This window comes from Emydura macquarii, unplaced genomic scaffold (genome assembly GCF_026122565.2).
Source record: "Emydura macquarii macquarii isolate MOO-44397 ecotype Brisbane River unplaced genomic scaffold, CSIRO-AGI_Emac_v2 contig_1551, whole genome shotgun sequence".
Classification (NCBI taxonomy): domain Eukaryota; kingdom Metazoa; phylum Chordata; order Testudines; family Chelidae; genus Emydura; species Emydura macquarii.
In genome coordinates, this window is record NW_027131688.1 from 6,821,148 (window position 1) to 6,848,435 (window position 27,288).

The window sequence follows — 27,288 nt, forward strand, 5'->3', positions numbered from 1 at the left end:
CCCATCATTCTTTTCATTTTCCAATCTCTATTACATTCTTTGCATGACAGCGAGATGTTAGTTGAAGATGAGGGTGTGGGGAGGGGGGGGGGGGGGGGAAGGGGGAGAAGAGATGGCCTGGCAGTCAAGAGGTAGCCTGCAATATGATCAGTTAAGACACTAGCTCAGTTCACTCACAAGCTAGCAAGCCCTGGCAGGTCTCTGGAAAGACAATGCTCATCTTCTAGAATGGCTAGCACGTCATTCAGGGCTCTGCAGCAGCTCCTCTGGCTACTTTAGGAATGGAACGAAGTGGAAGGAAAGGGTCCCCCTCAAAGAAGGCTCTTGAGGACCAGCCCCAGACCAGTGGGAGAAAGCAGGCACCACAAAGACTAGCTACAGATGCATTTCAAGATGATGGATCATAGTGGTTACATAAGTACAAACTAAACTTTCTAAGCAAGGTCTCTCCTGAACGCATTCTAATTAAAAAAAAACCACTTATGAGGCTGTTGCTCTGCCCTGGATATTTCTGCCATTTAAATTTAAAGGGATGCTAAAGGAAATTTGTCCCATAATTTTAATTTTATAAATAGGTTTATAAAAAAAACCAAAAAAAACCCCTAAGAAACAACAGCACTATCTGCTTAATGCTAGGTCATGCCGATGAACGGTAAGTTGAAAACAAACGTTCCCCTGCAGAATTTAGAACCCAAACACTGCAGCATGAAGGCTCAGACCCGCAATCAATGGGAGCTAAACTCTTAAATCCCTCTGGGCCCAAGAACCAGAAACTGAGTGTAAACAAACATCAGACAGGTTGGTCTGATTTTCCTTGTCCAAGCTCAGAAACTCAAAAACTAAATTAGAAGTGAGAATCTTAAAAATCCAAGGTGTTATTAGCAAGACGCAGGGAGGGGGAAGAGAATCATTTACAGCACATGACTTGACAACATCCCTTTAAAATAAGCCAGAAATACTGATCTACATCACTGATTCATTTCAGATGTTCTTTTTAGGCAAGAGGCATGAAGACGAGACATTCAAAACTTCAATTCTTCCCTATGTGAGAACTTACAATAACAAATCTTCACAGCTTTAGATCATTTATGCCAACTTTCACGCTAGATAAATTATACCCCTCTGCAAACCGTTTCAAAATGGAAAAGCTGAGTTTAACAGTAGACAGGTTATAAGCAGGTACTTACATTTAAGAAAATAATGTTTCTAAATGAGTACTAATAGTGTTCCCCATGTATATTATATAAATATTTTGTACTTTACTGTAATATATAATGCTGAGAGTAGAAATTAAGATCAATTAGGGTTTTTTCTTTGCTCTTTCCCAGTGTCACAATGTGCAGAGTTAAAGCTTCAACAGAGAATAACAGCAAAAATATCAACCCTGAAAAAGAAAGTTCTTTGGGGTATTTTTAAGACACCACCAGGGATATTTCTTAGAAACTGAGACAAGACACAGGTATCCTCTAAAGAGCAAATGGGAAACCTTCAAATACAACTGGCCAATTCAAATAAGAGATATCCCCAAAAAAGAACTCCAGGAGACAAGAGAGTTTGGACTCACCTCTCATCTAGCCTACAGGCTGAACCTCAGCAATAATACTTAGCAAATGCATTGAGCGAGGCCTACATGGCTATAGATCAAATAAGTTATTTAGACGTACTCCTACTATTAACAGCATTGCTCAAGGAAATGGTGTGAGGTAAAACAAGAAGTGGAGAAGGCTGTCTAAGAGCCTTAGTCTGTTTCAAGTAAGACTGCAAGGACTTTTGACTGTTGAGTATATGCAGAAGGGTCTCACTGGGGTGGTCAAGCAGGCATTGAAACAACATTGGCAGCACAACGGGCTTCTTGAAATGTGGAACTCAAACATCGCAGAGAAGACTCTTGGAGGTGCCTGAAGCTGAGCACCTATGATGGCCATTCTTCTTTGTTTATACATTGCCAGCTAGATAAAAAGAATAAAGCAGTTTCTATAAACCAGATGATCAAGTTCTGCACAGATTTTGTACCATACAAGGGCGTTACTCCATGATCATACTGAATTCTGGCATAAATTCATGCACCTGCCTATAATTATTACTGTGACGAGAGGAATTTTGGGTTTGAGTTGGGTGGATTAATTCGCTCCAGTTTCTATGACAAATTCTCTACAGGAAACTGTTAAAATGCTTATGTGCAACACACTGGAGCATTTCAAAATTAACGTCGTTCTTAAAGAAGGTCAACCTCAAATCCAAAAGAGCAAGTCTGAAGGAAGAAATCAACACCACGAAGGCATTAACTTCCACTAGATGATAATGTTATCAGAGCCCTGTTGGTTCCAGGATATGACAGAAATCAGGCTAGTGAGAGAATATCTTTTACTGGATCAACTTTTGTTGGTGACAGAGACAAGCTTTCGCGCTCCACAGAGCTTTTCTTCAGATTGTGAAGCTCAAAAGCTTGACTCTTCCATCAACAGAAGTTGGTTCAATAAAAAAAATATTACCTCATGCGCTATGTCTCTATAGATAACAATGTTAGTTCTCCAGCTGTTTGCATCATATCAGATGATGCCAAATTTCCTGTAACAGAAATGTTCTCACTTAGGAGGATCTTTCATTTGAAAAATTGCATTTTATTCTAAAAAGGAGTGTTTCAAGAGTTACTGAGTATTTATTGTCTGTTCATGAAGAGAAACTTGAATATACATGGCACTTTTGCTACATTTCAAAGAGAAGATCAAACAAGGCCCCTGCCCTAAACATCTCACAATCACAGGTAGCCCTCACAGAGACCTTGCCTAGCAAAGTGGGTTTTAGAAGGCATCTGAAGGAGGAAGTAGGAGATGCTTGCTGGACGTTGACACAGGTTCTCCTGAGTGCAGCGGACAGTGTGAAAGAAGTGTGAAGAATGGAGCAGCAGCGAAAGAAACGTAGCTGGAGTACACGAAGGATAAAGAGACGTCAGATGCGTAGATGGGAAAGGAGTTATGTAGAGCTTTAAAGTGGGGGAGGATGAGGAACTTCAAAAGAATAAGGGAATTAATACAGGGGTCTAAGGGAGGAAAGCAGAAAAGCTGTTTAAATAGTAGGAGAGCAAGAGGTTCTAAGTGGCAGTCTCTTAGACAGACTATGAAGAGGAAAAGATGGGGAGGCCAACCTGAACTGTTCCTTAAGCTTGTACTGGAAAGAAGTGAAGAAAATTAGCAGTAGGGCATAACAGTAATACTTGCTCTCAACATTTCATTTGGAGGAAGACAGCAAATGAAAATAAAGACCTGATTTTAAGCAAAGTAGCGGGTGACAATATACCCTTGCAAAACAATTTACTTCTGTTTTAGTCATCAGAGACCACTCTGTGCTAAACAACATGGAATCGGAAAAATGTACTTTCGTCTACTCATATGTTTTCAATTATAGGTTATGCAGCGTGCTGAGCAAAAAGCCGGTTTGGGGAGCTGTTGTAAATCATGCAAGCAGCATGGTGACTCACTGCAGCTTGCTAATATTATGTAATTGCATCTTTACAGCTAAACACAGCACACAGAATGGAGGCAGACACAATATAGAGAGTATTTTCCCCAGATCAAAACGGGTGGTTGAACCTATTCCATTTGGCTCAACAATCTGCTCTTCTCCCTGCCAATCGTGCTGCAGAATAGACTATTTAAATCGGTGACCATACCACTTTGTGCTGTGATCCCATCCAGAACTCACAAGCTAAGCAAGTTCGTGCCTGGTAATTTAAGTCAGATCAGTATTTGGATTAGAGATCTCTAAGAAACGCTAAGGACCTTCTATACTAGTGAACTGTTTCATTTGCAATTAAAATTTTAGAATTAGCCCAACTAGCCAGTATTAGCTCTCCTCGGCCATCTTAGATCAGGTGTTGGTCCATCCTGGATTCACATACACAGAGTGCTCACCTCCCTGGAGTAGGGGCATAATGTCTGTGGTTTACAGGGTACATTTGCTCTTGACCACATTTTCCTTTGTTCCGCTGCCTGTTTTGGATGGTACCATCCTGTGTAAGGAGCCATGCATGCACCACGAGAAGCCAGGGATCCACCCACACCCTTGCAGCCCCTACTGGACTGGATATTTTGCATGATCTCAGTGCTGCATCACGAGGTTGTGGGGGGTGTGTGTGGGGAGAACCATAGGACTGGAAGGGACCTCAAGAAGTTACCTAAGTCCAGTCCCCTGCATTTACGGCAGGCCTAAGCATTGTCTAGATCATCCCTGACAGGTAGGTGTCTGTCAACCTGCTCTTAAAAATCTCCAGTGACAGAGATTCTGCAATCTCCCTAGGCAATTTATTCCAGCGCTTAACTGCCCTGACAGCTAGGAAGTTTTTCCTAATGCTCTACCTAAACCGCCCTTGCTGCAATTTAAGCTGATTGTTTCTTGTCCTATCTTCAGAGGTTATTGAGAACAATTTTTCTTCCTCCTCCTTATAACAACCTTTTATGTACTTGAAAACTGTTATGCCGCCCCCCCTCTCCCCAGTCTTCTCTTCTCCAGACTAAACAAACCCAGTTCTTTCAGTCTTGCCTCATAGCTCATGTTTTCTAGACCTTGAATCATTTGTGTTGCTCTTCTCTGGCCTTTCTCCAATTTGTCCACATCTTTCCTGAAATGTGGCACCAAGAACTGGACACAAAACTCCGGCTGAGGCCTGATCAGTGCTGAGTAGAGCAGAAGAATTACGTCCCGTGTCTTGTGAGAGAAAGAGAGAGAGAGAATGGACAGAGCTGAGAACAGCCTCGGCGGCTCTTGGACCTGGGGTGCCAAAGATGTCACTCAAGGGTTGGCAGAAGCACTGGGAGGCCAAGCCGCATCCCAACAGCTAGACTGCCAAAACTCCTGATCTACGCTGTAAATTTTAAGCTCCACAAGTTGGGAATCCATATTAGATTTGCTAGCAAAGGGGTAACAGATGATACAAAGCATGCCTTCAGAACAGAAGCAACTACACAACATTCAAGGGGCAAATAATCTATCTGGCCACAAAACTTCACTGTAGAAGGGGTTCCCAAGGTGCGGGAAGAAGTGGCATTTGCAGACTCTTCCCTTACTGAGCCACATTGCCAGCATGAAAGTGAAGGCAGTGAAATGCAGTGAGCAGTTTGCACCATTTGCAGCCATTAAAGAGCTCTCTGGCGTTTTATCATTGTGAAGGTCCCCTGGCTAAACTCCAGCTCAGGAAATGACTACTGACTTGAATTGTGCCATTTCTCAAGTGTTTGTATTTGAACAATTAGAGCTCCCAGATGAAGCAAGAAAAATGTCTTGGGATCATAAGTTTTATAACAATTCCTTTCAGTGTGCAAACTCCACGGCAAAGTTGCACAAGGTACAATGTCCAGACTTCACTAAACTCCTACAGAAATTTACAGAGCTCTCCCCATCCCACCCAATATTATTAAAAAAAAAAAAATCATTCCAAACCAAATGTGTGAATCCAGTAAGAGTTTGATTTGTGCTGATGATCAATGTAGGTTTCACAATGTGCAGATTTTTATTGTGGAATTTAGCGCTTTGATCTCCCCTCCCAGAGATGTGTGCAAATACCCTCGAATATTTTCAGGACACAATTCAAGGTGTCATGTGTAACAGACCAAAGGACTCTAGACATTTCCAGGGAAGAGATGCAGGTCCCTATTTTACGTCCTACTCTGCAGTTACATAGCTGTGGCAGTTGGCAGGGACAGGACTGCAGCTCTGCTTAGCTGCACGCTGTGTTACGAGGCTGTCAAAGTGTGGCTTTGACACATCTCACATTTTGCAAGTCTTAAAAAATATATTGGGTAATCCACATGTGTTAAGCAGAACTGTTTTGCTCATGTGTATTTTCTGTGATCCAAGTTAATCTGTAGAATCCGACAGTGTGAATTCAAAACCCTACCCCTGAAGGTCAGAAACTTTTTACCTTCAAGACCCTTCCACCAGCAGATTTTATCATCAGATATCTGGCTTCTGATTGGTAACCACGTTATCTAAGCTGACATGAAATCTATTCAGAACCGATCATTACAGCAGCTTTAACTTTTGCTGTGTATAAGCTCAAAAGCTTTTCTCTGCCATCAACAGAAGCTGGTCCAACCAAAGATATTACCTCACCCACCTTGTCTCTCTAATACCCTCGGACCGACACAGCCACTGCACGCAGCGCCCCCTTGGACAGTTCTAGCTTTCCGGAATCTCAGTGCTGTGCTCCAGGTTCCCTTCATGCGCCCTGTAATGTCTAGGAGATTTGGGGGATGATTTTGTGCCTCACTCCTATTTAAGACAGCTGGGCTCATGGCCCTGGCCAGAGGATGGGTGGAGCAGAATGAGACTCTTCCCAAGGGACCAAGTCAAGATGTGGCTGTAGTTGATGGGGGATGAGGTTGTCTTTGGCCTGATGGCCCCGGTCTTAGATCTTTCTTCAGAGCTGTCAGACAGATGGACCCCTCGGAGGTGTGCTGCTCCCTTTCAAACTCTTCCTGCAGGCTGGTAGTCAGCGAGGGAGCAGCCTGCCCCGCACCCGCAGTGGGATTACTGGGAGGAACTGCAGGAGGCAGTCAGTCTGAGCAGACTCAGAGGCTCTGCCCAAGGAAGCATCAGGGGTGGGAGGCCCTGGAGGCGTAACACATCCACCTCAGGGAAGCCCTCTGCTCCTGGGCATGTGCAGCTGCTGAGCTCTGGGCTCCATGTCACAAATATTGCGGGGGTTGGTGTCAATTAGCCTAATCTCAAAGCACAGGATCCCATTACTTCCCTCCCTCCTCCAGATGCATTCAGGTCCCTGACCCTCGCACGTCCATGGAACAGCAGACACGCCCCCCAGGATGCCTTCCTCCGAGTCTCATGCTCTTCTCTCACTCCTGCCTTCTCTTCTGATCCTGAACTCTCTCATCCCCAGCCTTCCTCCCATCCACATCTGGGGGCTCCCAGCTTCATCTTGCCTTCAGACACTTCCCGCACTGGCTGCCTTCTTAATTTCGTTAATTCTGTACCAGTCTGTGATGGGGGGGGAAGGGGGTGGTCCGACCTCTGCGGCTCCCTGATGGGCCCTGTGGTCCTAGTACCTCCCCGCTCTAACAAACGGCGAGCTGAGAAGAAAAGAGCAGCAAAGGTGGGTCCTCCCAGCTTGCCTGAAGAGGATGCTCCTGAGCAGCCCTTCTGGAAACCACCGACCTGGTCCTCCAAGGGCTAGCAACAGCCAATCAGGGCCCTGCTGGCCCAGTTAAATGAACGGCCTGGCCTTAGCAGTCAGTTCCCAGCTGGGACGAGAGGGGTGAGGAAGGCTACTCCTCTCTGGCCAAAGGAACCTGAGGGACAGCCAGAGTTTGTTTCCTGGCTGGATTTTGCACAGCTGGGTTTGCAGGGAGAGAACCTAAGAACCTGAGCCCTGAGATAACAGTGAACCTCCAGGGTCCAGGTAGGAAAAGGCTCAGGAAGAAACAGTAATGAATTGAATCAAGCACTACATGGCTGCTGTTTATGGGTCCTTGGGCTGGAGACCAGATTAGTGGTGAGGCTGGGTTCCCCTCCCAACCACAGATAAAGTGGCATAATCCCCAAGAAGGGAACAAAGCTTATTTGGGAGCCTGAATTTAAAGGGCATGGGGGCAAACAGATTGTTGATTGACTGAAGATGGAAGGGGTTCATTTGGACTTTGTGACTTGGCCAGAGCGCCAAGCCATTGAAAACCCACCATGGTCAGCCAGCTGCTTGCAGAAGGCATCGGGGCGAGAGAAGGACTGTAATGCTGCTCTCAGGTGCAACAAGGCATTCAAGAGGTGAGTGCCCCTTCGCACAGTCAGTAAAAGCTTAAGTTGAGAATGGAAAACTGCTCACATATAACCTAGATACGTAGCTATCTGAAGAAAGAGTAGTTAATTACGAGAACGGTGCATGAGGATGCATAATATGTAATAATCAAACTAATAAAATGCCACCAGATTTTAAGAAACACATTGTGGAGCAGCTGGTATTTTTATTGCATTAATTTAAATAAAACAGTGCATTACGGTATGCCCTCTGCATCATAAAGAGCAATGAAAAACACCATGTTGGCGCTTGTTTGCCTTATGCATATCCTGAAGACAGTTTTTTGTTTGTTTCAAAAGCTGTTTGATTTCGGTGCTCATGAAACTGAAGGCTAGTGTCAAGGTTTAAGGCCAGAAGGGACCACTATATCATCGAGTCTGACCTCCGATATATCACAGGACACGCCACCCAGCACCCCAAACTAAACCCAACAACCAGAATGAGACCAAGGTATTACAGCCCACAGAATAAACTATTATGTGCCTCAGGCAGAGAAGAGCAAGCACCGAGGGGCACCGGTGCTTGAGGCTCCCACAATGGCAGGGAAATGATTAAGTGAGATATACCCAAATAATCCTGGCAAGTGACCCACGCCCACACGCCGCAGTGAAGGCAAAAAACCCACAAGGTCATTGCCAGTCTGGCCTGGGGGAGAATTCCTGCCTGACCCCGAGCATGGCAATCAGTCAGGCCCCTGCCTGTGCAGGAAAGAACAGGTCAGACGAAGAGAGAACGCTATGTGCTAAAAGCTCTGGCCCACCCTGGCCAACGAACCATCTCCGGCCATATCAATAAACTTGCTTATGCTACATCTTATTCCAATGTGCAGTCTCTCTTGAACCACTCCAGTGTCCCCCTAAAACTACCCTGTAACACTCCCAGCCAAGTTCTGGGTATCTCATAAGTGAAGCATGGTCTATCATGTCAAATTGCATAGTGGTCTTGTTTGGTGAAAATTATCCACCAGGGTGAGGATGGGACCAGACAAATTTCACTGAAGTCCAGAGTCAGCACTTGAATCCAGGTCTCAGACGTGAACGGCTGCAGAGCCAACGCCATACCACTTCAGAGCTCATGGAGTCTTTTTTTAAAAAAACTAACATGGTCACTCCCTACGGAGCAGATTCTCAAGTTCAGCCAGGTTGCGTTGAGCACAAGGTGGTGGAGGAGAGCCAAAGGTAACGTAAAGCCATTTTCATACTCCAATCCTGGGCGCTGCCAGGGACAGTTCAGCCAAAGGTTAAGGTAAAGCAGTGTCAGGGTTGCTCCGTCCTACCTCAGCTGGAAACGGCCCCCTAAGGGCCACTGTACAGCCAGGGAATGCCAGACTATAAAATGGTCATTCCAACAACATCTCCCCACCCCCTTTCAGTTCCCAACGTATTCTTTACTAAGGCAGCTTTCCAGCTCCTACATACTGCAGAATGGCCCAAAAGAGGCCAGAACAGTGGTTGAGGATCTGGCCATAATAGTGCAATGGATGTGATTAAATATAAAAATGTAAGTGACTTCAGAACTTGAACTACAAAGTACAGAAATTAACACACTGAACAAAACACCCTGTTCTGAATTGATGAAAACCAACACCACACATGCAGACCGTTATCTGGTATGGCATTAAAATCCCTGAACTTCCAACTTCACTCAACATAGTGCAAGACACATCAATAGTCCAACTTCAAATACTAGCTTCTTTTGCCATGAACATGTTTCTACAAGAAAAATAAAAACATCAGACCAATTCTCCCCAAACCAAATGAAAACCACCAACTAGATACTTCAGTAAATTTGTAAAGGTTTTTTTTAGAGCATTACAAACATAAGTCAAATGTCTCCAGTGCTTTTATTTAACGGTACTGCAGTATTTGCGATGTAGTCCATTAATTTCAAAAATAATTTTTACTCTATTTTCCTAAGAGAAGGTTCTGCAGAGGAGAATCATACTGACAATTATCATCTTTCTGTATCTACTGCTCCATCAGTTCATCTGCTAAATCCATACAAGGAAGCGGCTTTGTGTTTCACATAAATTTGGCTTCCACGCAGGTCTCTTGAAAATACTGAGTACAGTTAGAATTAGTTTCTGAAACAGAGCTGGCTCTGAAGTTACCTGAAACATTTGAAGTCAGTGAATGTTGGGAAATGTCACTAGTGTGCCATAATATTTTTGGCTAAATGCTCCCCAAAGTCTATGCCAAAAGAAGTGAAAAACACAGTCTACTCTGATTTTATTAGCACTGTCTAAGTAACAGTAGTAGCTGAGCTAATCCATTGCACAGAAGTTCAAACAAATTCAGGATCGAAGCCTTCTAAATGGGGGGTTAGTTTCCTTTGTTTAGAGGAAGGGGACGAGCTGATGGAAGAAGAGATTTAACAATTTTGCAATCTTGGTTTTTGCTTCCACGTTTCTTTTGCCTATCAATCCAATTATTACCATTAGATTGGTAATGGAACCAAAACACAAACCATTCCCACTCCAAAACTGAGCAGCTACTTTTTCTGGGTCGCCTTCTCCATGAGTCCCATACAACAGAGGAAATTTCTCAGCTGATTTTGGACAGTTGATTCAGTGAACATGGCTAGAAGTTAAAGCTAGACAAATTCAGACCAGAAATAAAGCATACATTTAACAGTGAGAGTAATTAACTTTAGAACAACGTACCAAGAGTTTTGGTGGATTCTCCATTGCTAACAATTTTTCAGTCAAGATTGGATGTTTTTCTAAAAGACAGATTCATAGACTTTAAGGTCAGAAGGGACCAATATGATCAACTGGTCTGACCTCCTGCACAACACTGGCCACAGAACCTCACCCACCCACTCCTGTAATAGACTCCTAACCTATGACTGGGTTACTGAAGTCCTGAAATCATGGTTTAAAGACTTCAAGGTACAGAGAATCCACCAGCAAGTGAGCCATGCCCCATGCTACAGAGGAAGGTGAAAAACCCGGAGGGCCTCTGCCAATCTGCTCTAGACCTGGGGAAGTTCTGTGGCTTCTCTGATACACGAGGTCAGACCAGATGATCACAGTGGTCCCTTCTGGCCTTGGAATCTATGAATCACTTGCCCCAACATTCTTTGTTTTCCTCAGTTGCTTACTTCCCCTCCTCTGAGGACCTCTATTATGGTGACCAGCACTCAGCTGAAAAAGACTTTACGTAACTCAAAGTTAGCCACACTCCTTCATTTCTCTAGTGATAGCAACATTCAGAACTGTTAACAGCATATTATCAATCTCATCTCTAGCTGTGTCCGCTGGTCTAATGCAAAGATTTAGCCCCCTACTCAAATGTTCCATTCTACCTGTTTAGATACTCAGAAGTCTTCAACACTGTACAGAAGATAGCGTATTTGCTACACTCTGTGTTTGGGTTAAAAAGAATTGTATTCTTTGCAAGAGCTCCAGGATTAATTGGAAGAGATTCTGGCACGGACCCGATGCCAGGGCTGACAGTACTACAGCCTGGCTACTGTTTAACCTGAAACGCTCCAATACATTGGACAACATCCATTCCAAACTTTCAGAATCAGTCAAGACTTTATGTAAATACAAAATTCTCCCCAAGAGCCAATGCAGAGATATTTTACAAGATGGGAGCGATGTGTTGAGACAGCCACGTCTACCTGCAAGGATGTGAGCAGCTGCATTCTAAACAGACTGCATCAGTGAGGCCATGTGAGCAGACACTCCAGAGAATAAAGAAATACTGTAGTCAAGCCTTAAATATAATACACCCACAAGGCCTTCGCCAGCAGTTTGTGCCTGCACCTCCTAAGAAGGAACTCGGGCTGGCAATGGTTTGCAGCTGTCTACGAGACTTGAAAAGAAGTCACTTGGCTGAGGCAAGTCAGGCTCGCTGTACAGAGACGTTTACAAGGACACAGTGACCATTGCTAATTACAGCAGAGTTCTAAGCAGCAGTGAAATGGGTCACATACGTGTCTGTTTCACTAGGCTACCCAAAGTGAAGAGCACAGGCAGGGACAATCCTTGGTTTCTGAAGGTTTTTTCCCTCCCCCCATCTCCCTTCAAAAGCAGAGGGCTAAGTGCCTGCCTCTGCTCACAGCTTTCCAAGAAGCACATAAAAACATACAAGCAGCTGGTCTATTGCATTTGGATCAGGAACAGAAGTGCTCCAAGGGGCCAGTTTTATTACATTCACAGTAGGCTGAATCCACCCCACTCTTCTCCATAAGAGCATTGCCCTGCCCTGTCTCTGGGCCAAAGCAAAGGTGGGGATACGAGCACACTGGCCTTTAACTCTCTCACTACAGGCTGGCAGCGCCTGTCGGGGCTCATCTGCCATTCCACAGACCTTATATTTGACAGCAGAATCTGTTTTCTACAGTCAGTGCTGACGCTCCCAGCTGGACTTACTGTGTGGGAAGAAAGATTTGGTGCCTCTCAATGCGTTATCTAAAATAAAACATGGATGGACAAAGCGGACCAGAATGGATGTATTCATTCACGTTGACTCTGTCTTCCTTTCCTTTTAACATCACACAACTAGAAAGTGTCCCCGCTGCATTTTACGTGTGTCAACAAGAACTTCCTATTTCGCCCATGAACAATTGTTAGAAGCAGCACATAACTAGAGGCCCCAGCAGAGATCAAAGCCCCATTGTGCTGGGCACTGTATAGACACAAACTACAAGAGGGTCCCTATGCCAAAGAGCTCACAGCCTGAACAGAGAAATCAGAAAGTGTAGAGAGGACAGGCGGCACCGAAAGGTGAAGTGACTTGTCCAAGGTGACACAGGAAGCAAAACGGGGAAAAGGACCCAGGTCTCCTGGGTCCCAGTCCTCTGCCTCTCCAATGTCTAAGAAGCTGATTGGCTCGAAGGTGGGATAAATGGGGTCAGAGAGTGCGACTGCTAGAATTGGGGTTTATGTAACGTGGTGCAGGGACGGAGTCAGAGCCACAGCCAGTGGAATAGGGCATTTTAATCATTCAAACCTAGGTACACGTGCACTGGGCTGGATATGCAGAAGGCCTTATTGATTCTTAAATGGGATTCAACAGACAACAAATACATTTTAATTTCTACGCATCCATTGCTCACAACTTGTGGGTGCCATACATTTTAAAAAAAACATCCAGGAAACAGCAAACATAATACCCACATCTCACTGGCGTGATCAAGTGCTCTCTCTCCCATACACACTAAATCCCTAACATGTATACTCCCCATCCTCACCCCAGTCTATACTCCTTCTTCGAAGGAGGCCACCAATGTACACACTGACATATGAGAAGAGCACATCCCAGAGTTGCAGGCCTTCAACAAAGAAGGTCTTCCATCCCACATACAACATGTGGCAAGAGAGCAAGCTGTGGAGTGACTAACATAGAAAGGATACTTGGACGAGAATTTTAAGGAGGGATCTGAAAGTGAAGAGAGAATATTTTGGGATATTAATATTACACACTCAAGGGTGATCCAGATTTGGGGGAGGAGTAGGAATTCTCTCTCACACTCCAGGAATAGTAATTGTCCCATCCCAATTTCCATTCTGGACATCCTTCCTGATTTCACCTCTCCATGCTGGACCCCAAGATCAGTCTTCAGATCAACAGGTTTCCTGAGTAGTGACTCATCTTCTCCTATGCTGGGATAGGGTGGCGGTGGGGGAAAATCTACAGCGCTCTCATCAGCCCAAGATAGAAAACTGGCAGCAAGATAACATAGAATCATAGAATATTAGCATTGAAAGGGACCTCAGGAGGTATCTAGTCCAACCCCCTGCTCAAAGCAGGACTAAACCTCAGCTAAATCATCCCAGCCAGGGCTTTGTCAAGCTGCACCTTAAAAACCTCTAAGAATGGAGATTCTACCACCGCCCTAGGTAACCCATTCCAGTGCTTCACCAGCCTCCTAGTGAAAAAGTTTTTCCTAATATCCAACCTAGACCTCCCCCACTGCAACTTGAGACCATCGCTCCTAGTTTTGTCATTTACTACCCCTGAGAACAGCCTGGCTCCATCCTCCCTGGAGCCCTCTTTCAGGTAGTTAAAGGCTGCTATCAAATCCCTCCTCATTCTTCTCTTTCGCAGACTAAACAAACCTAGTTCCCTCAGCCTCTCCTCATAAGTCAAGTGCTCCAGCCCCCTACTCATTTTTGTTACCATGCAGGGGTGTGGGACACTGGCTTTTCTACCACAGCTCGATAGGTACGAGCCAGTTCCCCCTATATGAACTTGCACTACTCCCTACCTGCCTGCTCTCACACAGACTCATGCAGACCATGGGAACTGAGGAGGCTGCAATAAATATGAACTGGGACAGGAAGTCATGGCTGCCCAGGAAAGCATCCCCAAGCAGGAAGCTTGGTGGAAGTGAGGGACAGAAAGGAAAAACAGGGAGAGATGAAGGACAGCCACACTGCCTGTTTCTCTCTGCCTCACTCACAGAATATTTTTTGGGGGGTGGGCATGCAGGAGAGGTTTGAACACTAGCTCCATAAATAGGCATTAAAACATTAATGTACAGGTTATTCATTCTGTAACAGTTTATGCGGGAGAAAATGCCCCCTGCCCACAATCTTGCCTTGAAACTAATAAAACAAACCTTACTGTTGTGAATTAAGTTAACAGCTGGTAGATAAAAGAGATAAGAATGAAGGCGAAACAGCAAAAAGGAAATAACCAAAGGTAATTGTGTATCATGCTTTAAATACTTCTGTAGCGTTTCTTGCGACCTAACCACTGAAACTACAGCAACCACCACTTTTCCAGCTAATAGCAATAAAATGCAAATGCTGTGTGAAAACAAACATACAGGGTACCTGGCAGTGTTTAATGACAGATCATGTGCCATGCAAAACTTACCTGGCTCTAACTTGATAATTTTTACAGCAGCCAACTCTCCTGTATGCAGATTTCTGGCCTAAAATAAGAAAGTTGAGACATATTTAATCATAAAGCAAGGGCAGCTGATATAGCCTTATAAACAACGGCCCTTTCTGTGGCGAAGCCTGGTATTGTAGTACAGCACGATACAATTAACTGCAAGCGCTCTGGGGCAAGGGTTGTCTGTCTCTACAGTTGTACAGTTCCAAGCACAATGGGCCCTAATCCTGGTTGGGGTGCTGGGGTGCCATCAGAACATACACTAACAATGGCTCTAATCAAGCTAAGAAAAATACAATTACTTACTTGCACCTGCTGCCCCTACACAGGCACACTTGTGGGATGTTCTCCTCAGGGCTGCTGAGGTGGGAACCTTCTGGAGCCTGTCTGGACTGCACCAGCAGCCTCTTACAACACCAAATGTTCAGAGGTGAGGTTACAAAGAACCCTGCAGTCCCCACACCCTCATTTCCTACCACTAACCCCCAGAGCACCGTGCAAGTAGAACTCACATGAAGAGGCGAGGGGAGGGGAGCAGCGTGACTATGCAGAGGCAACGCTCTTAAAATAGCCACTGTTTCTTATAAGCTACCTTAATCTTCGCTCCGAGGCAGCCTCTGCATTGTCCCGCTTGGGCGAGTCTAGCGCACAGTACAGCCCAGGGAAGGCGAGCTGAGTTCGAATTAATCACGGATCGCAGAACTGCTCTCAAAACATCAGAGCTAGATACCAAGTCAGGAGAGTAGCATTGCACAAAGATGCAATTAGAATTAGCCTTGCAGACTTCTATGATGGAAACAGACTCAGAGGGTTAGAAGGGACCGCAAGTGTCATCTAGCTTTAACCCCTGCCAAGACACAGGATTTGTTGTGTCTAAACGATCCAAGACAGATGGCTACCCAGGCTCTTTTTGAAAACCTCCAGTGAAGGAGGTTCCATGACCTCCCTAGGCAGTCTGTTCCATCGTCCTACTGTTCTTACAGTTAGGAAGTTCCTCTGAGATTTAATCAATATCTGCCATACTGTGGTTTGAACCCATTGCCTCTTGTCCTGACCTCTGTGGCAAAAGAGAACAACTTTTTTCTATCTTTTTTGTGACCTTTCAAATGTCTGAAGACCGCTATCATATCCCCCCTTAATCTCTTCTCTTCCAAACTAAACATACCCGGTTCCTTCAGCCCTTTGCTCATATGGACTGCATTCCGTCCCTTTGACCATCTTTGTCACTCATCTATGGATCCTTTCCAGTTTCTTTACATCAGTGATCAAAAATTGGACACAGTACTCCAGCTGAGGCTTGACCAGTGCCAAGTAGAGGGGTACTATCACCTCCCTTGACTTGCACGCTATGCTTCTGTTCATGCAACCTAAAATTGCATTTGCTTTTTTTTTTTTTACAATTGCATCACATTGCTGACTAATGTTGAGATTGTGATCCACAACTGTGAGATCCTTCTCAGCAGGGCTGCTGCCAAGACAGTTTTCCCCCATTCTGTATTTGTGCATTTGGTTTTTCTTCCCTAACTGTAGCACCTAACATTTGTCTTTGTTGAATTTCATTTCATTGTGTATAGCCCAGTTCTCCAATTTATCATCAAGATCCCTCTGAATTTTAGCTATCCTCCAAAGTACTGGCACCCTACCCAACTCTGTGTCATCTGCAAACTTGATCAGTATGTTCTCTATTCTTACATCCAGGTCATTAATAAAGATGTTAAATAACCCTGGACTCAGAACAGATCCCTGTGGAACCCCACTTGAGACCTCCCTCCAATCCGACATCATTCCATTAATAGTTCCTCTTCATTTGCGGTTGTTTAAACAATTATGCATCCACTTAATAGTAGTTCTGCATTTCTCCAGCTTACTTATCAGAACGTAATGTGGGACTGTATCAAAAGCCTTGCTGAAGTCCAGGTATATTATGTCCATTGCATTCTCCACCAAATCAATTACCACATCAAAGAAGGCTGCCAGTGATTACCCCCTGCATCCTCCAGGCATTCACAAATTCAGTGTTTTATATACTGCACTAGTAGCTTGCCAGGTATCGAAGTCAGGCTGCCTGGGCTATAGTTTCCCAGCTCCTCCTTTCAAAGGGATTTCATTAATGCTCTTAGCTTAGTAAAGTGAACACTAAGTCACTCAGGTACTGTCACCCTACCACAGTATGGATATTATTTTTGACGCACAGCCTAATTCACCGAGACAGGTGCTGAATGGAAATGGCATCTCCTTTCCACTGATCAGCCAAAGGTTACATGAAATCTAGTTTTAATTGTTTTATCCCTATCCAAATAGAAACACAAATTTCCCTGAGCACCTTGGATACAGAGTCCAGTTCCCCCTAGGAGACAGTGACGTTACAGGAGGAATCTGAGAGATGAAGCACCTGAGATAGATGAAACTCGGACACTGCTTTTGGCAAGAATTTAGGATGAGGATACAGAGCAAGTTCATCGCTCTGGAATGAGGAGAAGGGAGGATCATTACTTGAAGTATATAACGCACTCCTCGTGCGGTGTGGGTTTTAACACTCGGGGGAATAAGAAGCACTAGACCCAGGACTCTAAAGGTGAATCCATCCTCTTTGTCAACACCAAGCCAAGGTTCCATGTCACGGCAGCTCTCTGACCCAGGGAAGACAATAACCAGTCCTTTCAAAAGCCAGTGGCTGTCACGCAACTGAAGGCAGCAGAACTGTCCACTGGCAAGTGATGTGCTGAGATGGCTGGCAAGTGTGGCTCGACTGAAGATAAGGAGAGGCTGAGCAACTCATTGTAGCAAATAGTTCAAAAGAGAGGATATGGAGGCGGAACACAGATTGTTATCCATTGCCCACAGAGGAAACTTTCTCCACTTCTGAAAGCAACGTTTCACCTTAACTGGCTTTCTAGACTGCAGGAGAATCCCTTGCATTTCTACAGAGTGAATCACGGCAGTACTCGTCTGAGTCCTTCATCCAAGCCAGGAGGTAGAGTGACTTGGTCAGAATACAGGATACGGTCTTCCCAATATAGCAGGCCTGACAAAACCACTAGGAAATATGGAGATTCCCATAACAGACCATGGATAAATTTGCTCGCATTGTGGCCCATAAAGCACATCCTACCCTTTGTTTCCTATCTTTTTACCTGTTACTGACCCAGGAGAGGACCATCCCTCTTATCCCGTGACCGCTTACTTTGCTTACGAGCCTTTGGAGAGGGACCTTATCAAAGGCTTTCTGAAAATCTAAATACACTATATCTACTGGATCACCCTTGTCCACATGCTTGTTGACCCCTTTAAAGAATTCTAGTAGATTGGTGAGGCATGATTTCTCTTTACAAAAACCATGTTGACTCTTCCCCAACAAATCATGTTCGTCTATGTGTCTGATAATTCTGTTCTTTACTATAGTTTCAACCAATTTGCCTGGTACTGAAACGAGGCTTATTGCCCTGTAATTGCGGGAGCGCCTGGGAACCTTTTTTAAAAATTGGCTTCACATAAGCCATTATCCATTTGGTAAGTTCTGAAATTTCACATTTGAGTTCCTTCAGAACTCTTGAGTGAACACCATCTGGTCCTGGTGACTTATTACAGTTTAATGTATCAATTTGTTCCAAAACCTCCTCTAATGACACCTCAGTCTGGAACAGTTCCTCAGATTTGTCACCTAAAAAGAATGGCTCAGGTTTGAGAATCTCCTTCACATCCTCAGTCTTGAAGATTGATGCAAAGAATTAATTCAGTTTCTCTGCAATATTCTATTCCTTGAGTGCTCCTTTAGTATTTTGATCGTCCAGTGGCTCCACTAGTTATTTATCAGGCTTCCTGCTTCTGATTAACTTAAAAAAAAGGTTGCTGTTACTTTTTGAGTCTTTGGCTAGCAGTTCTTCAAATTCTTTTTAGGCCTTCCTAATTATATTTTTATACTTCATTGCCAAAGTTTATGCTCCTTTCTGTTTTCCTCAATAGGATTTAATTTCCACTTTTTAAAGGATGCCTTTTTGCCTCTAAACTTATTCTTTGACTTTGTTGTTTAGCCCCGGTGGCACTTTTTTGGTCCTCTTACTATGTTTTTTAATTTCGGGTATACATTTAAATTGAGCCTCTATGATGGTGTCTGGACACAGTGCTCCAGTAGTGGTCTGATCAGTGCTAAATACAGAGGTACTATACACACCCTACTGTTACTCAAGATTTCCACTTATACATCCAAGGATTGCATTAGCCCTTTTGACTGCAGCGTCGCACTGGGAGCTCACGTTCAGCTAATTATCTACCATGATCCTTCACATCTTTTTCAGAGTCTCTGCTTCCCAGGATAGAGTCCCCCAGCCTGTAAATATGCATCTTTGCTCCTAGACACACAACCTGGCATGTGGCCATACTGAACTGCACATTATTTGCATATGCCCTGCATACCAAGTGATCCAGATCGCTCTGTATCAGTGACCTGTCCTCTTCACTATTTACCATTCCCCCAATCTTTATGCCGTCTGCAAACTTTCAGTAATAATTTTATCTTCTTCCAGATTGTTGATAAAAATATTAAAAAGCATAGGGCCACGAATCAAACTTTGCAGAAACCCACTAGATGATTTCCCATTTACAATTGCATTTTGAGACCTATCAGCATTTAGCCAGTTTTTAAACCATTTAATACATTCCATATTGATTTTGTATTGCTCTATTTTCTTAAGCAAAATGTTGAGAGGTACCAAGTTCAACTCCTTATAGAAGTCTAAGCATATTACAGCAACACTATTGCCATTATCAACAAAACTTGAAATCTCATCAAATGATCTCAAGATAGACAAGATCAAACAAGCTCCTTTCTTCACTTTCTAGGCACTTCACAACAGTGGCGTACCATGGGTCTCTGGCACCCAGGGGCCAATGCTCGCATTTGCACCCCCCTCCTCGCTGGGGGGGCTCTGTGCTGCTGGGGGGAAGGGCATAGCCCTGGGGCCCACACTGCTGGAGGGTAGGGGGGATACACAGCCAGGGAGGAGCGCACTGCTGGTATGGGGGATGACGACAGCTTAGAGGAGCGACGTGGCTGGGGAGGCATGCTGCTTGACGGGGGGAATGAACTGATGGATGCACTGCTTGAGGGGAGGCATACAGGGCTAGGAGGGATGCGCTACTTGAGGAGGGGGACAGACAGCTGGGGGAGGTGCTGTTGGGGGGGGAGACACATATGGCTGGGGGGGCTTGTGTCAGCCCAAGCCTGCCCTGGACTCACTCCTGGCACCTGCAGGCCAGGTCCCCATCCCCCGCGGGTCCAGTCCATGGTCCCTGGCCCCAAGCAGCACAGCAGCCGCCCCCCTCCTGCCCTAACCAGGCCTGGCCCTGCCCTGCCCCTCTCCCACATCGTGCTGAAAGGCCCAGCCGGTGCCGCCCCCCTCCCCCCCCCCCCCCGGTGCCGGTGAAGCCATGGCCTCTCCCCCCCCCCCCCCGGTCACAACCTGTCCCCACCCTACTTATCATGTCGCGCTCAGTATCAAAAAGTGGATTCCTGTGTCTGATCAGCCCATGATCCCAGCTTTCACTGCCCACTTGTTACGTTTTCAAACAAGCACGTTCGTGCTTTCTCCCATGTTGTCCCTCATGCCTGGGAGAGTCTCATATAAACACCCAGAGAGCGCTCTCATTATCTTCCTTCAAACCGCTGCTTAAAACTCTGCTTTGCTGTGACGCCTACAAAAAAACTTGACAATAGTTCTGCTGCTGATGTGTGGAGACCACTGCCCGTCATGTTGACTGACTGTCTCATTGTTTCCTTACACTCCCTCCCGTGGATCTGTCTGTATTCATTTGTTGTCTCTTGTCTTATACTTAGATTGTAAGCTCTTTGGGACAAGGACTGTCTTTTTGTTCTGGATTTGTACAGCACCTAGCACAATGGAGGATTGATCTATGACTGGGGCTTGGATCTAGGTGCTATGACAATACAAATAAATTTCCATAAACCCTGTCTTGACTGGCATCAATTATTTATATTACCTTCTTAATTCTTTATATTCAAGTACCATATCAGCTGTTCCATTATTTTTCCCAGGATCTAAGTCACAATGACATGCCCATAATTACCCAGGTAGTCTATTTTACCCTTTTAAATATATCGTAACAAAATTTGCTTTCTTCCAATCCTCTGGAACTTCCACACCATTCCAAGACATTACTGAGAATCAACATTAACAATCCAGAGAGCTCCTCAGACATATCTTTTAAAATTCTTGAACGCAAGTTAGCCTGACCTGCTGATTTTAAAATGTCTGACTTTAATAGCTGCTGTTTAACCCCCTCATCAGTTACTGTTGAATTGGAAAGTATTTCATTATCCTTTGTAGATATCATATATTTATTGAACATTTCTGCATTATTGACAGTTCTACCATTTCCATCGAGTACTGGACTACAACCATATTAGGACTCCATTTGTTCCCAATATAATTAAAAAAACCATACTCTTTATTGTCCGTGACTTTGCTGGCCATAGAGTTCGCCTTGCGTCCTTTTGCATCCCTTACCAATTTTCTACAATTTCTGATGAAGAGTCTTTTAAGGACACTTAGAAGCTGAAGTCAGGCTTAGCACTTTTATGCTGAGGCCTTGAAGCTTGGGTCTTCAATGCTGCTGGTAGCAGTCACAGACTTCAGAACTACAAGCATGGTATCTGGCATCAATTTCTTTCAATGCTGGGGTTGTTCCCAATTTGCCCAGTTTTGAAGCCCAAGGCAGCCCACTCGATCCCTTCACAGAGGCAGAACAACAAAATGGTAGATGAAATTCAATGTGGATAAGTGCAAAGTAATGCACACTAGAAAAAATAATCCCAACTATACACACAAAATGATGGGGTCTAAAACAGGAGTCATCACGGATAGTTCTCTGAAAACAACTTCTCAGTATGCAATGGCAGTCAAAAAAGAGCTAACAAAATTAGGAACCATTAGGAAAAGGATACATAAGACAGAAAAAGTCATGCTATCACTATATAAATCCATGGTACGCCCATGCCTTTTGGTTGTCCCATCTCAAAAAAGATATATTAGAATTGGAAAATGTAAAGAGAAGGGCAACAAAAATGCTTAGAGGTATGAAACAACTCCCACAGAAGGAGAGATTAAAAAGACTGAAAAGTTCCAGAGGGGAGCCGTGTTAGTCTGAATACAGCAAAAACAACGAGAGCCCTGCAACCCACATCATCAGCCCACGAAAGCTTATGCCTGCAGAAATTAAATTTGTTAGTCTTTAAAGTGCTGCAGGACTCTCGTTGTTTTTATGAAAAAGACTGGGACTGTTCATCTTAGAAAAGAGACGACTAAGGGGAAATAGCATAGAAGTCTATAAAATCATGACTGGTGTGGAGAAAGTGAGTGAGGAAGTGTTATTTACCCCTTCGCATAACACAAGAGCCAGCGGTCACCACTTCAATTAATAGGCAATTCGTTTAAAACAAACGTAGGAAAGTACTTGTTCACACAATGCACAGACAACGCATGGAACTCGTTGCCAGGGGATATTGTGAAGACCAAGACTATAACAGGGTTCAAAGAGAATTAGATAAATTCCTGGAGGAAAGGTCCATCCATGGCTATTAGCCAAGATGGTCAGGGATGCAATCCCATGTTCTGGGTGTCCCTAAACCTCCGATGGCCAAAAGCTGGGACTGGATGATAGGGGACGGATCACTCAATAATTGCCCTGTTCTATTCATTCCCTCTGAAGCACCCTGGTGCTGGCTGCTGTCAGAAGACAGGCTACTGGGCTAGATGGACCATTGGTCTGACCTAACACGGCCGTTCTTAGGATGCTAAGCTGTGCCAAATGCATGGACTTAGCTCACAAGGCCGTCTCTGTGAAGACAACATGGAGTCACCACGCCACTTGCTGTCGGTACAGGCCCAAGCTGCATTACATCCAGGCAACAATCCAGGGAATGTGGTTCCCCCAGGCAAAACAAACAGCGGGAGTCTGATTCAACCTAAGGGAACATGAAGCAGCATGACGCGCACCACTTAAACCTGACCTTAGCCAGAGCCTGGGAAAGCAGATCAGCCATAGCTAGCTGATCCCTGGACCCATGGAAACATTAAGTGTGCTATGGCCCAATTAGGCTGAACTATAAAGGCAGATAGAATAAGGGAAACTCTTGGTTAAAAAAAAATCACATACAGACACAACCACACACACAAGAGAAGTCACTGTGCACAGAGTTAAAGGCCTTACACCTGCAGATAGCCACAGAAAGGAAGAAACTGGAGCTATATAGGCCTGTTCTACCCTCTGCTCCAAATATCCAGCACTTGCCGGTGGCTCATGCAGTCCCAACAAGTACTGTCCATCTAGAAGGGCCCCTTGGCTCATCCACACACATTGGGAATACACAGAAGACATAAAAAAACCATCAGTTTTCTTTTTTAGTACCAGTGATTTTAGAGTTGCCCTAGCAGTGGGACAACATGCTACCACGTACAAAAATAGGAGGTGAAACTCATGTACACAACTTTTCTAATACTGGAGAAGAAACTGAGAATCGTGCTACAACACATGATGACTTTTGTAGTGTAGACCAAATGTGATCTCAAACAGGATTAGGATATAACCCAAAGAAAGGACACACTTTCCCATTTATCACTGAAACTGTAGCTATGCCCCCAATATGATTCTCAAGCACAAGGTACTGTTCCACATAGGTTGTTCGCAGTTTTATTTTGTGAAGTAGCATATTTCCCACTCAAATTACAAGACGTTCACTATGGCTTGAAAAGCACTCCTCAGATTGGCATTAAAAAGCTGTCCGAGGATACCGGAAAACACGGACGTAATAATTCCGTCTATGACATTCCCTGGCCACTCCCCTCAAGCCTCACACATGGGAAAAATAAAAAAAATATATTATGGGTGGGGCTGTCTGGCCACCCAACCATCGGAAATAAACGGGGGGAAAAATGGTTTCAGAACCAGTTACGTATACAGCACGACAGGCGTATGTGGTGCCTTCCAAATAAAGTGAGACAATCCCTGCACAGACGAATTTAGTCTAAACTACTGAGTTGTGGGGGTTGACAAATTCAGGAGGAGAACAGGGGAATTCATTCACTTACTGAGCGTCATAGCTACAGCAGCTATGTTTTTTATGTTCCTAGTTTTCCTGTTCCACCATCTTCCTCTCCAACACTGTGAGGAGAGGAAATGAGGGAGATCCAGGTGTCAATCTTCCATCCTCTGTTGTGGCAACAACCTCCATGCGGAGATCCCATCGGAAAAACCCTTGCCTCCAACCAACTCACCATCACACCCTTGTTTGATCTCCAACTTTGGATCAACTGTCCCACTCACCAGAATGACTGCTCGCGTGACCTGGTCTTTGCTAAATATTGCTCCTTCCACGATATCTCAGCTTCCAAATTCCTTCTCTCTGATCTCTACTACTCACCTCCCTTTGCCCCTTTCACAGCCTTTAATTTATAAATGCCCATGACTTTTCTGACACTCCACCCTGCTCTCTCCTCTGTTGCAGACTACCCCTGGAGTCTCTCCGAGACGCATCTTGATCTCCTTCTTCCCTTTTCACCAACATGGACGTTTCTTATCTTATCTCCACCTCTAATCTCCCCACCTTCCTTGTCCCTTTGGCCGTATTCTCACCATCCTCAAACCCCTCGCGCTCTTTGGGCTCATTGCCTTAAAAATACAGGCATGCTCTCATCCCTCCTAGCTTCATAAAGCAGGCTCTCGACTTCATATCCCTCTTCACCTCTGAACTCACAGAATATGCCAGCCACGACTGCCTTACGCACCTCACCAGCTCCATCATGGATCCTCACCACGCCAATGAAACCGTTCTCATAGCTTTTAAACAATCTCTTCTTGACCAAAGAGCAAGTCCTTTATTCCATCCTCCTCAGCATCTGCTCTGCTGCATTTGACACTCTTGACAGCACCCTCCTTCTCAAAGTCCTCTTGTCCCTTTATTTCCATTACTCTACCCTCGCTGGTTCTCCTCTGACATCTGTCCACCCCTCCAGGGCCTCTCTTTTTGTAGGTAGCTGTCCTCCCCTTTCAAATTCTGTAAGGGGTCATCAGAGATCCATCCTCAGCCCTTTACTCTTCTCTGGGTAATTGCAGCCACTCCCAGAGCATCACCTACCTCTCCATGACAATGACTCACAAATATATCTTTCCATCCCAGCCCGTCTCCTTCTATCTATTCCCACATAACAGCCTGTCTTCACACATCTTCACCATCTCAACTTGACATGTTGAAAAGACATCTGGGTCACTCTAAATCCAGGAAAACAACTTCCTTCCGCATACGCAGGAAATACACTGTACTTGTGCCAAACCAGGGTACATTCAGTACTCTAGCTGTGATCAGGTTAAAACAAAATTGTAAAAACATCACAAGGCATGAAGCAAAAAACCAGAATGAGGAGAAAAATCTGTGGCTTTGGATATTTTCTTATGAAGAGGATGGGTATGTACTGTGAGAGTTTTAACAGGACTGGACGTGGAGGCCTTGGGGCAGGGGGCAGGATCTGGAGAGTTTAGAGTCTTACCTCATATCTCTAAAGTAAAGCTGCTGTGCCTCCTGGAAAGTTGTGGTAAGCAATTGTCACAAGCTGGCACCATCACCACGGCCTTTTGTGGGACCACACACTGAGTGCCTGCCTTCTCTCCGGCAGAGGACTTGCTTCCTGCAACATAGCTTCACCCATAGGACATGAGAGCTCTATGCAGTGGGCCGCTGGCTGTCCTGCCCAAATCTTGATTTATTCAGGACTGTGTGCGCAACGGCAAACCTGCAGGCCTAACTTGTGCACTGGCGTACCACACCCAAGCGGCTGGTTAAGCATCTAACTGGATCATCTGTATGCCTGATCTTTGTAACTGGTAAGGCAAGTTAAACGCACAATTCTGGGAACCAGGCCGTTGGTTTCTTACTCAAGTTAATTGCAGGTTAGGCAAAATCCTCAAGAACAAAGTCAGAGGAGAAAGTCAGTACTTCCTCTGGCCTGCAGGCGAAGCAAAAAGAGAGACTGTCATGAAGGCCAGTGGGTCATAGAATCAGAGAAGATGAGGGTTGGGAGGGACCTCAGGAGGTCACCTAGTCCAACCCCCTACTCAAAGCAGGACTAACCTCAGCTAAATCATCCCAGCCAGGGCTTTGTCAAGCCGGCCTTAAAACCTAAGGATGGAGATTCCACCACCTCTCTAGGTAGCCCATTCCAGTGCTTCACCACCCTCCTAGTGAAAAACTTTTTCCTAATATTTAACCTAGACCTCCCCCACTGCAACTTGAGACCATTGCTCCTAGTTCTGTCATCTGCCACCACTGAGAACAGCCTAGCTCCATCCTCCCTGGAACCCCTTTCAGGTAGTTAAAGGCCGCTATCAAATCCCCCTCATTCTTCTCTTCTGCAGACTAAACAAGCCTAGTTCCCTCAGCCTCCCCTCATAAGTCTTGTGCTCCAGCCCCCTAATCATTTTTGTTGCCCTCCACTGGACTCTCTCCAACTTGTCCACATCCTTTTTGTAATGGGGGGCCCCAAACTGGACACAATACTCCAAATGCAGCCCCACCAATGCCGAATAGAGGGAAATAATCACTTCCCTCGATCTGCTGGCAATGCTCCTACTAATGCAGCCCAATATGCCATTAGCCTTCTTGGCAACCAGGGCACACTGCTGACTCATATCCAGCTTCTTATCCACTGTAACCCCCAGATCCTTTTCTGCAGAACTGCTGCCTAGCTCATCGGTCCCCAGTCTGTAGCTGTGTATGGGATTCTTCCGTCCTAAGGGGAGGACTCTGCACTTGTCCTTGTTGAACCTCATCAGATTTCTTTTGGCCCAATCCTCTACTTTGTCTGTCCCTCTGTATCCTATCCCTACCTCCAGGGTATCTATCACTCCCCCCAGCTTAGTGTCATCTTCAAACTTGCTGAGGGTGCAATCTACCCCATCCTCCAGATCATTAATGAAGATGTTGAACAAAACCGGCCCCAGGACTGACCCCTGGGGCACTCCGCTGGTGACCTGCTGCCAGCTAGACATGGAGCCATTGATCACTACCCGTTGAGCCGGATGATCTAGCCAGTTCTCTATCCATTTTATAGACCATTCATCCAACCTATACTTCTTTAACTTGCTGATAAGAATACTGTGGAATAAGTATAATAATACTGATAAGAATACTTCCTTGTTAGCCTGGGACTCTATAGCAGGGCAGTGAGAAATGAGGGGGGAGGGTGGGAGACAAGTTTCCAAAAGAATCACAGATCTCAAAGGCAAGAGACATGTCAGAGGATTGTAGAAATCGCCAGACTGGAACAGATTCAAGTGCCACCTAGTCCAGCATCCTCTCTCCAACAGTGGCCAGTACTGGACCTTCAGAGGAAGGTGTAATAACCACGCAGTAGTGGATGTGGGATAATCCGCCCCACACATCGGATCTCACCCTGATCTCGAATAGTTCGGGATTGCCTTAAGCCCTGAAGCAAGAACTTTAATATCCCTTCCAATTTTTTGGTAAGCATTAATTATAACTCTGGATATTCTTGATACCCAGATAAATCAAATGGTCAGTTTGAGAGAATTCTCTTCTGTGAGAGGAGGGGGAGGGAGCCG

General features: G+C 45.0%; 1 protein-coding gene across 3 annotated transcripts in view; it reads right to left on the bottom strand.

Annotated features, from left to right (window-relative positions):
* Positions 1-27,288, bottom strand: part of MAP4K5 (mitogen-activated protein kinase kinase kinase kinase 5) — an 87,536-nt gene that overhangs the window by 43,281 nt on the left and 16,967 nt on the right. For all 3 annotated transcript variants that reach the window (XM_067554745.1, XM_067554743.1, XM_067554744.1), the window contains exon 3: positions 14,638-14,695. In XM_067554745.1, coding sequence (XP_067410846.1) covers positions 14,638-14,695 — 58 coding nt within the window. The remainder of the gene's footprint in view (positions 1-14,637; positions 14,696-27,288) is intronic.